Source organism: Glycine max, chromosome 6, assembly GCF_000004515.6.
Source record: "Glycine max cultivar Williams 82 chromosome 6, Glycine_max_v4.0, whole genome shotgun sequence".
NCBI classification, from domain to species: Eukaryota; Viridiplantae; Streptophyta; class Magnoliopsida; order Fabales; family Fabaceae; genus Glycine; species Glycine max.
This window is the reverse complement of record NC_038242.2, coordinates 6,433,503-6,446,059: the sequence shown is the minus strand read 5'-3', so window position 1 is coordinate 6,446,059 and position 12,557 is coordinate 6,433,503. Positions and strand designations below refer to the sequence as shown.

Sequence of the window (12,557 nt, the reverse complement as noted above, 5' to 3'; positions counted from 1 at the left end):
TATATACTCCGTGCTTTTAAAATTATTAAAAGACATAATATTAAATAAAATATTATAAATATATAATATTAAACCCGTGCTGCACGAGTCTAAAATCTAGCTAAAAACTAGAACTTTCTGTGTCGTTCCTTTGCCCGATTATAACTACTCTGTTGACCATGACAGACTAGTCTTTGGTAGTGATTTTATTTTAACTATTAAAAGAAAAAAAAAAAAAAAAAACTTTCACTGCTATGTTCGGTTTTGTCCTCAATCAGACTCATTTTGTGCTTGGATTGGACCTTTTTATTAATATAAATTTTATTGGCTTTTCAAAAAAAATTGTTAAAAGAAAAAAAAATATTTTTAATAATTTTTAGGTAAACTTAGTTTTGATTTCTATAATTTTAAATTGATAAATTTAACCTTTCAATCTTTTAAAAATACGTGTATTTACTATTATTTAGTCATTCCTAAAATCTAAACTTAACATTTGACAGTTTTTTAACGCCACAAAATTGGAAAAGTAACTAAATTTATATATTTTCTAAAGTTGGAAATTAAATTCATCAATTTAAAAACATAGAAACCAAAACCAAATTTAATAATAAATAAAAAACACTTTTTTTCCTTATTAAAAATCAAACAAACCATGATTGATGACAGTGCAAACACACGTACAAACACCCATATATATATATATATATATATATGAACACAAACATATATCATGGATGTTACAATCATTGTCTTGCATAAATGTTGGTATGTGTATGGCATTATTTTGATTCCAATACCGATAGGTATGAATTTGGCGAAAGTACAAGGATAAATTAGAAAAAATATAATAACTAAAAGCTTAAAATTAATTTTGAATAACGTAAAAGTTATATATTGCTTTTTTTTTTTGTTTTTTAAAGAAAGTTTTATACTGCTTTGATTCTAACTTGATTTTGTCTAATTAAAAGTAATTTTGTTTTCGCAATCAATCATTCTAAATTTGAGTTAAATCAAAATTGACTGTATTCGTCATGATTTTACCATAATATATATATTGTATTTGTTGTAATTATGTTTTATATAATTAACTGATGTGTTAGATAAAAAAAATATCATTTTATAATTTATATATAAAATAAAAAGAGAAATAAATAAATAAAATTAGACAAAAAATTGAACAGAAAAAAATAATTATAAAAATATATTACATAAACAAAATAATTTTATTTTACTCTGGATTAAAGATGGTGAAAAATTTACACCATCAAAATTGAATACAAATTTTCTTGTTAGATAAATTATTTTTATTTATGTGAATATAATATGATATTATATGATTACGTTAATTCTTTATATTCAAGAATAACTCTTTTGAAAGAAATATAAATGGAACCTATATAAGTTATAATTTGTAATTTTTTATTAAAGAATCTAACCTCACTCATTCAATTGACTAAAAAGTGAGTATAAATTATTATCAACTCTTTATCATCAAAGTTTGACTCCTATTTAGTCTTTATGAACTAAAATACTTCAACAAAAGTTAATTTAGTTAATAATTAACAAACTCGTGCTAGTATTTCATATGAATATGATAAAAAAATCCCCAAATTCATTTCACCTAAATGTTCATTAATTGAAAAATAATATATTTATTTATGAGATGCCTAAAAGTACAGACCAACAATTCAGATAGTACAAAATAATATTTGTCGAATTAGATGCTCCTGTAACACGTGATTATAGACTATTGTCCCGTGACAAATTGAACACCACATAAACAGGCGGTGAAACTTGAAAGCTACGCGTACAAATTGAATTTTAACTTAATTTTAAATTTTGAATACTGTTAGTGTAAAAGATTTACACTATAAACTAATTTAAAACCACTTTAAATACTTCCTTAGATTTGATTTATCCAATTACTACTACTTAATTTATTAAAACTATAAAAAAAAATCAGATGATAACCATAAATATATCTTATATTTATATATATTTTTAAAAACTATCGTTATTATTAATAACCTCTCTCTTTCTCTTTTAAATTCTAATTATTTATAATTAAAACCTATACTTTAATTAGGAGTACTTTAATTTGAGTGCTATAAAATAATTATTACAATAATAAAAAAATATAAAATAATTAATTAAAAATAAATATTATGGATTAAATCTTATAGCAATAGCAAGCACCCCTTTTAATCTAGGTCTTATAAGTAAGACCAGAGAAATATAGCATTTTAAGCTATTACTATGAAAATCAATCATTTATCATATTATAATAATCTACTGTTAAATAATAATAATATAAAATTATTATAGTAATTTAATTCTTAAATTTTTAGATTTCAAACCTTTATACCTAAAGTCTCCCATACTTAATACTACTACCACGCTTTGTTAATGGACAATTTTTAAGAAGAAAATCCTTTGAGAACTCTTTAAGAACATTTTAAACTAATTTTCTATCTTGAATAAAAAAACTCTTTCATTGTAACACCTATTTTTAAAAAAATAAATTAAAAAGGATTTTATTTAAAAAATAAATAGAATTTTAGGAAAATAATGAGATTTTTTTAATTAAATAAATAACAAAAAATATTTTTATTAATTAAAATAATAGTTTTAAGATAAATAAAATAAAAAAATGATCTTCGAAAATAAAAATGATGTTTTATTTATTTATTTGATAGGGAGTAAAATAGAGTTTTTTTTTTATAAAATAATAAAAAATATAGTAAATAATAGACTAAAAATACCCTAACTATAAATAGACAAATATTAGGTCAACTTTTACGTTCACGTCTCTACACTCTATCTTTTCCTCAAATTCATTTTCTCTTTCCATTTTCCAAAACCCTTCCCTTTCCGTTATACTCAAACCTGTCTCAGTAAAACTATGATCTTGAATTCATTAACCGTTAGATCGTCGTGAAATTTGAACACCAGGTTCATAATTCATTTATACACAATCCTGACATTGGGATTTGCAAAATAACAACTTTTGTGAGAAAAATATCTCTTGCACAAAGCTATTTTTTTTCGTACACACTCAAATTTATCTCAATAAAACTATGATCTCAGACTCGTTGACCATTGGATCATTGTGAAATTTGAATACCAGGTTTGAAAAATCATTTTCGCTCACTCCCACCGTTGAGATTTTTGAAATAATGTCTATGAAAAGAGAAATATCTTTCACACGGAGATACTGAAATGGAGGCTTCAATCTTTTCTTTTCCTCTCTAATACTTAGAAATCCTAGCAGAGCAATTAGAGAAAAAATTTGAAGAATCTTAGGGAACTGCTAGAGACGTCAATGTTTTTCTCAAACTATACACGTGAAGCCGCTTAGAAGTAAGGGATGAGTTTACCGCAATTAGGGTTAGAATGAACATGTGTAAAGGAAAAGTTGTGAGTCATTATTGACTTTGTCTTCTTTCTTCTTTGACCTTTATGTTTATTCTTTTTGTTTAACTTTTTTCACGGTTTTCAATAAAAAAAATAATGGTATATATAGATTCATTTCATAAAGATTAATGCAATGCATTTGTTACTTAATTGTAACGACTTTTAAAAAAACATTATACACCTAATAGTGTACCTAGATTTATTAGTTTTATAACTAATATATTAATATTAAACTCAAAATTTTCAGAGAATGTTTAACAACCAAAATAAAGAGAGAAAAAAAATTCTACATGTTATGGGTAGACTAGACTAACCCTTCCTATTTTTAATTCTTATTAAATTTATAGATAAATTCTAATAACATCCATAATTGTAGTCATATTTTTTTTTGAAGATATTAAAAACTTTAATTAATTATTATAATTTCATTTAATATTTGTATAACTCTGCAAGTTAAGTATATCTTGACGATAAGGTAGATTATTCAAAATATTTGCAAAATAAAATTAGTTAAGAAGTGCAATTACATACATTTTAAAATGTAGCGTGTAACAATAAATTATCCGTTAAATATAATATTTTTTTTACAAACCATTGACACCCTTTATGTGAAAAATTCGGATCAGTGTTGACATTTTATGGACTTGAGGCCGAATAACTTATAAGGGTTTCTTTATATATAACTATTAAAAAAATGATATATATTGCATAAAAAATAAAAATGTAAAATTATACATTTATTACATTAAGTGAATTTTTTAAAATTTATTATTTTTTAAAGGAAAATTTAATTTATTCTAATTCTAATTATCCTCGAGTTTTGCCATTTTTTTAAATAGACATCTTGATCTTAATTTAATTTTTTTCTGAAGAACATAATTTCATTCTAATTCATCCTTAGAATTTACTTTTTACAATTTTTTATATCAAATTAGTGTTAAATTATTTATATTAAATGGCAATCATTTATTAATTTTTAATCTTATTTTTTTTATATAATTCACTCTGTCACATACTAAAATATCAAAATATTAATTTAGAGAAAAAACAATAAGGTCTTTATTTGAGTTTTCTAATTATAAATTTTATTGTGATTTAATGTTTGCAAAAGTTATTTATAAAAATAAACTAATAAATAATTGGGAGATAAAATAAAAAAATGATTGAATTTTCATTTTTGTTAGTAATTTTACCTAAATTCAATACAAGAGACTATTTACAAAAAAATAAATTCGAAAAATAATTAAAATTTATGTAAAACAAGAGATAAAATTTAAGGATCAATTACAACAGAACTAAAACTTAAGGGATAAAGTTTAAAGTGGTTAAATACTCTCCCATAAAATTATAATATATTCAATAATATCAATATAAAAATCGTTATTACACATTTTCTTATGTATTCCCTAGTTCACACGCACATGTAAACTTTTTTTTTTTTTTAATTCTCTCTTTTTATCTAAGGATACAGACATTGTGTTTTTCTAATCAAGAATCCCTTTCTAGTTTCTATCCTTATGGTGAAACTCTGAATCCTTTGATGCACTACGGCAAAGTTTATAACATTAAACCATGCATTATGCTGCCTGATTAGATTAAAAACTAAAAAAAGGGGAAGATACCAAACCAAATGACTACAGGCCAGGCGGTTTAAATAGAGGAACAGGATTGAAAATGCCCTCTACGTCTATGGGTAATTCAAGGACACGGCTAAGGGCTGCTGGAGTTGATGTCTTGCCCTTCCAAGTGTTAAACCATGGACCTCCTCCAACTTCTAGTGCTGCCATATTACTTGAAACGTCCAATATGATCTGCCATTTACCAAATATTATTCATCAGAATGTTCCATTCAAAAACACCAAATCTGAAAAACAATTAATTTATGAGTGAATTAGAGTGATACCTTCCCCTTGCTGCCGTCATATCTTCGTTCCCACATTTGTAATTTTAGATCTCCGAAGCATGTATCTTTACAAGCAGGGGCCAAGCCGGCTTCTGCTGTTGGAGCACGCAATGTTGTACCTGGATCCTCTGTTGTTGCTTCTATTTCAACCTGCCAAAATAATACAATATTTAGTGTTGTTTGGTTTTTTAAGCTTTGCTCGCGTCCGATGCACCTTGAACACAATTTCACTGAGAGGAAGTTTTGGTGTTCAATGTGCTGAACGCCTACACAAACACAGCCTTAGTCTGTCATTAGCCAAATAAGGCCCATCTGACTACTTTGTTTCTCTTGGATCGAGAAGCTCAATCAAAGTTTCTCAAAGCAATCCCCACTGCCTAACTTATCCTATAATCATTAACATGTTCTTCTCATTCAACCTGGATCTCACTAAACGGAACTCAGATGCAAAACTTTAATAACAACTACAACTAGTGTGGTCTGCGTAGTATGTAACAACTCCCTTAACCACTGGAAAAAGTAAAATGTAATTAGAAAGATATATTTACCACATATCTGCCATTGTCTGCTGACATAAACCAATAACCCCAAGTAGTAACTTCCCAGTTAACAACACCATTCCATGGCACAAATTCATAAAAAATTCCACCATAATGAATTCCAATCTGCAGCAGTTGGCAACATAGAAAATATTATAAATTTAAGAAAAAATAATTATAAAATAATAAAATAGAAAACTGAAAAGAATAATTGTTTGTAGTGACCAAAAGATGGCAAATAGAACAAATAGAAAAAAGCTTAAATATGTTAAAGGTCCCCGATACATGACCGAATTTTGTTATGGATCCCTAATAAATTTTTATGTTGTTTTGAGTCTTTGATATTTTAAAACTTTTGTTTTAAGTCACTGTCGTCAGTTAAGTGATGATATGACACCATCACCACTATTGAAAATGTTGGGAAGATTAGTTTATAAGGTGACCCCTCATCACATAATTGATAGCAGAGACTCAATAAAAGTTTTCATATATCAGGGATTCAAAACAACAACAAAAATTATTAGGGACCCAAAACAAAATTCGACCATTTATCAAGGACCTTAAATATATTTACATAGAAAAAAGAATAAACCTCAGATTAGTCGCTAAGATTGTAAGCACCGGTCACTTTAGTCCCTTACCTTTTTAAATCCTTATTTATCTGATTGCAGAAACTCATTCACTTTAGCCCTTAATATCAATGAAAAATGAAGTAGAAAGGGATTAAGGTGAATAATAATTTGCAAAGTTAGAGACTAAATAAGGATTTAGAAAATTCAGGACTTAAGTGACCGACCAATGTTTATAATCTCAAGTTCTCAACAACAAATCTAGAGGTTTAGTTAAAAAAAAAATCACTATCTACAGTTAGATATATTAATTAGAAAATTTCCAAAGAAATATTGACCTAATTAAACCACTTCATTAGAAATACTATCACTCATATGACTACATAGGAGAAAGGTTTCCTTGAAGTGTAAGGAATGCAATTGATACATAATTGAAGAAATCAAAAGAACTTAGTGTTTTCATCCTCACACAAGAGTTTCTCAAATCATAGAGAATATTTAACATGAGCGCAGAATGTTATTTTGACAAAAAGGACAAAATTCAAATTAGCTATAGATTCATTTATTTTGGAGGAAAACTTAATATTACATAATAAAGTCAGTGAAATAAAATTATGAAGTGAGTCAAATTGATAGTCAAATGCTGTATAAAGTTACCAATGCAGCATTTTCAAAGGTCTCGGCAATTCCAGGAATTTGCCTCAATCCACCAGCTGCTGTAAGAGCAATTTCTCCACTAGCCCCTTCAAAAACATTACATTGAACCTGTACGAGACATCAACTATTTGAGATCATAAAAATATACAAACATTAATCCAAGTATTGGTGAGAATAACTGAATATTGATATAACATAAAAGCATATTAACCCACAATACCGGCTGTAAAAATTCAAGTACACTAATGGAAACCAACATCCAAGTGGGTCAATTAGGAAGGATCCAATGATGGATTGGAGCCAGTTATTATTAGGAGTGAATGTGATATGAAATAACTTATCCTGTATTAGCAATTAAGTATTAGTTCTATATTAAACTGCATGATGACAGTTATTCATCAAAAATAACTGATGGCAATTTTGTATTAGGATTATATCCGATAACAGATTGTGTAAGTAGGCAAGTCTGATGTTATTTGCAGTTTTTGGACAGAGAATACTCACTGTAGTAGACTTCTGTCTCTAGGACAACAATTACTGTATTGTGTTTGATTTCTATGTTCAGAATTATACTTTATCAGTCTATCAACTGGTGTTCTATGATTCATATATGATCATGAATCACGATAAAGCTACTCCTTTTATAAAATTATATTTTGTCAAGTTGTACTTCATGACGCACAAGTAACAAAAGGACTCTTCATCTACTACAGTCTTCAAGCCCCTGATGATTACGGAATAAGGACTACTGTTCTTGCATCTAGTGCTTATTAAGTAAATAGACAATTGATTATTCTAAAGAAATAAAAATATAAATAAAATGAAGAAATAGATCATTCTAACCATAATTTTCAAAAGACAATAAGGTTTGTAATTGCTTACATACAACCAGCTATATCTGAAGTTTTGTAGCAAGCCATGAAATTGATGTACTTATGAACACTAAGGATATACTTCGATGATGAAAAAAATATTTACCCAAAACCATTTTCTTGGGAATCCTCCACCCCAGTTCTTTTCTGAATAAGAAGGAGCGTTATCAAACTCAATCCTCTTGCCATCCCACTCTATCCAACCTGAGATCCAATATTTATATGAGGAAAATGAATGAGGACATAAACATCATATCACAAACAAGAGTGATTATTTTTTTAATAACAAATGCACTTCACAAACTGATTATCAAACAGGATCCTAAAAAGCCGGTCTTAAAACAAAACATTAACCTTCTAAATGTGAATATCACTCTCTCTCCCTCTCTTCTTTTCCTGTCTCATCGTGGCTCTAGAAACAACTAAATCCTTTCAGCATTACAATCTTCTTCACGTTTTAACATTTTTTAAGTGACTAAATGTCAATCACTTTGCAAATCACATTAGCAGTTTACGGACATAATAGATTCGTATCAAAAGTTCAAACAAAATTATCATGTTTCATTTCAGACATAACATAACAAGTGGGACACTAGACCACAAAATAAATAAAAGATCAAATAGCCAATAGCTGAACAAGTAGAAAATGCCTGTTGACAGTCCACCAGCCATGCATATTTGCCAATGTGGTTCAAAAACAGGAAAAGCTGCAAGCCACCCAGCAGTAGACTTCTGCGTGGAACCAACATCACCCCAACCATATACAGGACGCGTACTATACTCCCAACGAGCTGTCTTTACTGTCTCTACATAATTTGACCTGTAATTAAAATTTGTGTCAAGTACAAATACAATCAAACAATGCAATACTTAAAAAGCAATCTAACCCCCACCTTCCATCATCGCGAATAAAACCTTGATGCCAAAGGGGACTGACTTGAAAACCTTCCAGCACTCTATCATTAAATTCCTAAGCAAAATGACCGAATACAAAGCATAATAAGTGGAAATAGAGAACAAGACTTGTTGCTGGAAGCCAAATATGACAGAACATACACCATTTGCTAAGGTAGTTTAAAATAGTTGGAAATTTAAGAAAGAAAAATAACCATCGCAATTTGCAAGACAGTCAAGGACTACCAACTAAGAAAAACCAAGGTCCAAGAAAGAAACAAAATTAATGCCATTGAAAAACAATCACCTAAAGTCTTAGAATTTGAGTTTAGGCCTAATCAACCTCAAAAGTTGCTCATGAGGAGAGAGTTGTCTTTCAGACCTTAACTTACATACACTGTTATGGTTATAGTGCTAGTCAATGGGATTTTCAACATACCCCACGAAGAACTGGACGCATCTCTAACATGAATTTTAGAGGATTGGACATAAACGGGTTGTCTAATAACATATGATCAGATAGGCCCAACAACAACCACTAGGATACTAGGATGGACTCTGATAGCATCTTAGAATTTGAGTTTACGTCTAGCTCAGCACCCCCAAAAGCTAATTCATGAGGTGAAGGTTGCCTCCCAATTATTTAACCATATCAATAGTCAATGTGGGATCAATCTCCAACACAAAGCTCAACAAACATAAAATAGAAACAGTGAACTCATCGGTGGAACACCTTAGGAAGAAAATTTAACACGGAATAGTCATGTGTCTAGAAAAACATTCTATTAGCATGTTAACAGTGAGATTGAAAATAAACCTGAGGAGGAACCTCCTTGTTTGGAGGTTTAGAATTTTGGTTGGGCACGAAAGTGTTCCCCAACATTAGTTCATGCCTACCTAAGCATTGTTCAAATCCACAGAATACCAACCACGAGTCATTTGAAAATCAGAAAAAATAAAGAAAGTTGAAAGAACATAGCAGAGTGTAAAGGAAATCATTACTTCCCCAGAAGAATTGTGATTCAGGAGAAAATTGACAAATATATTTGTCATCGGCACCGAGAATTTGAGCACCGACACCAGTAAACCTGGAGCCGTATTGGGCCACTTCGAGCGGCGTCAGTGGTTTACGAAAGGATGGGCTCTCGACGGAGTACATGAAGCAAAAACTCTGCCTCCGTTCCGGAATGGAAAGTTTGAAGTACCAACCCTCGAAGAATTTGCGAGTAGTCCCATCGAAATGGTAGCTATTGGTTGATCAATTAAATTGAGAAAAATAGGAACATTGAATTCATGAATTGAAGAAAGAAAGTTAAATACCCGCTGTGAGGAGTTCGAAGGTGACGATTGGGAGGAGTAGGGGAGTAAGTAGGTTTGACAGAAGTTACAAGTTGTTCCTTTTCCTTGTTATCAATGGGAACGGTGTCTGAGAAGAAACTGCGAGCTAGGAGGCGCGTTGAAGAGGGAAAGTGGAGATTGAGAGAAGGAAGAAGAGGGAGTGAGGGAGACAAAAGAGGAGACTCCCAGAGCTTGGCTTCCATGGCAATGGCAATGGCAATGTAGGAAAGCAGAACAAAACGGTGCGACTTAGTTGTTAGTTAATTGCTTTCGGCTAACTCACCAGTGCCACTCAAAACAGGAGACTCTATCCTTCCTTCCAAAGCCACTAAATCAACTTGTTAAACCTCACGTGCTACATGCTCAAATGATTCATTACACTTAGGTTGCAAAATTTTACATAATTATGATAACTAATTAAAGTTTTGAATAACTTCACAACTGAATATGATAACTATGGCTATATTAAAATAATTTATCTATAATTTTAATAAATAAAATAAGAATCAAGGAAAGCTAATTTGTTTTGCCTGCCCATAACAGGTGGTGCTAAAAAAACTAACTATTTCCTTTATTTAGGTTATTAAACATTTTCCAAAAGTTTTGAGTTTAATATTAAAAATTTTCAACAAAACTAATAAATCTACGTGTAGTTTTATGTTATATATATATATCAATTGAAAATCACAAAAAAAGTCAAGCAAAAAGCCAAAGATCAAAAAAAGAAGAAATAAGACAAATTTAATAATGACTCACAACTTCACCTTCATGGTGTTAGTGTTTTTTTACTTGTTGCCTCCCCCTCTGCAATTCAAGGTGTAGAATTGAATGTAATTTGCAAGCAAATTAAAAATCCTACCTTTTATTTTAATCTTCTCAATTTAAGGTTGAATAAACCTTGTTGACCTTGCTCAATATACTCTTGATGTAACACTGTAAATATAATTATGATAATCAAACTAATCAAAGGGTTGATTCGAAGATATCTTAATGATGTTAAGGCAAGAGATCATTACACATTATATTTGAATTGAATTCATTAAGATGTTTTTGATGCAATCAAGTTCATTGAAACGATACTAAAATCAAGAAGAATTTCATATATTAAATTTAGTTGTATGTGAAATCCAAACACATGATGATCTATGTATTGATGGAGAGTTATCATCTCATACTTCTTTTAATGATACTTTCTTACTCTCAACATATACTAGTGTTATATCCAAAGTTGTCATAATTATTGTTATCATATTTAATCTTTTGGAAAAAGTAATTATGAGACAAATGTAAAAACTTATTTAAAGATATAAAAATAACTTTATCATATTTATTTATTTCAATAATTTTAATGAAATAACTTAAAATTAGTTAAGATGGAAATTATTATATTTATCATATTCAATTGTGAAGTTATTCAAAACTTTAATAATTATGTATAACTTTTTGAAAGCTAATATCTTAGAAAAAATTTAATGGGTGCAATTTAAACTACTTATTTTAAGTTTTCTATTTCCTATTAATTGATCCCACAACGTTAAGTTACATGGTATTTAAAAAAATTATACATTTTATGATATAATTTTAACTTTAAGTAGCCTTTAAATGATCTACCGACACCCTTATTTGGTTTAATTTCTATTTTTGACGATGTGTTTCATCTCTCACAACTAAAACACAACTTAATTATTTTTCAAAGAAATTGACACCACACTACAAATGGAATGGTTAAAATGTAAATTTTGTTCCTTTATTTTTTTAAAACCTAAGATTTTAGCTTCTCTATTTTTTAATTTGAGACATTTTTTCTCTTATTTTTAAAAAGTTCATAATTTTAGTTCCACATTTTTTAATTGAGACATTTTGTTCTCCATTTTCTTAAAATTCATAATTTTAATCTTTGTGACCAATTTCAAACGTTGATTTTTATGTATTCTATAAAGATTGATCAATATGTATTTATTTATCATCTACATGACAAATATTTTATTTAATTATTTAAATGTTAAGAAACTTTTTTATTAAAAAAAGAATTAAAAATATATAATGAAGTCTGAAATTAAAAAATAGGACTAAATTTGTATATTTTATAAAAAAAAAAAGTGGGGGGCCAAGTTTCTCAATTAAAAATAGAGAAATAAAAATATGAATTTTTAAAAAATAGAGAAAAAATATCTCAATTAAAAAAAATTAAAAAAATGGAGACAAAAATTACATTTTATTACTAAAAACTTTCAACAAATGCATTAAATTTTGTTGGACCTCCAGATCCGGCAATTAGCGGAACCAGTCACAATCACAAGGGAAGTTAGCACCCAAATAGGGTGGTTTATTTCGAGTAGTTTTTCCTTAGTTTCTGAATATATATATATATATATATATAACATGGTTTAAT

At 28.6% G+C, this 12,557-nt stretch overlaps 1 protein-coding gene across 1 annotated transcript; it reads right to left on the bottom strand.

Moving 5' to 3' along the window:
• Positions 1–4,735: 4,735 nt before the first annotated feature.
• LOC100791679 (tocopherol cyclase, chloroplastic) lies at positions 4,736–10,553 on the bottom strand. The gene is made up of 10 exons (XM_003526437.5): positions 10,148–10,553; positions 9,830–10,074; positions 9,645–9,724; positions 8,827–8,903; positions 8,584–8,753; positions 8,040–8,137; positions 7,062–7,169; positions 5,845–5,961; positions 5,297–5,446; positions 4,736–5,204 (listed from the first exon to the last, which is right to left on the bottom strand). The coding sequence occupies exons 1-10, from the start codon at positions 10,366–10,368 to the stop codon at positions 5,028–5,030; spliced, it is 1,443 nt and encodes a 480-aa protein (XP_003526485.1). The 5' UTR covers positions 10,369–10,553; the 3' UTR covers positions 4,736–5,027.
• Positions 10,554–12,557: the final 2,004 nt, after the last annotated feature.

Bases quoted from the DNA above. Each gene is read 5' to 3' on its own strand.
- LOC100791679 (XM_003526437.5), bottom strand. From the start codon at position 10,368: ATGGAAGCCAAGCTCTGGGAGTCTCCTCTTTTGTCTCCCTCACTCCCT. The intron at 10,075-10,147 runs GTATTTAACTTT...ATCAACCAATAG, and splicing joins CTTCGAACTCCTCACAGCGG to CTACCATTTCGATGGGACTA. The intron at 7,170-8,039 runs GTAAATATTTTT...TGTCTCGTACAG, and splicing joins TCCCAAGAAAATGGTTTTGG to GTTCAATGTAATGTTTTTGA.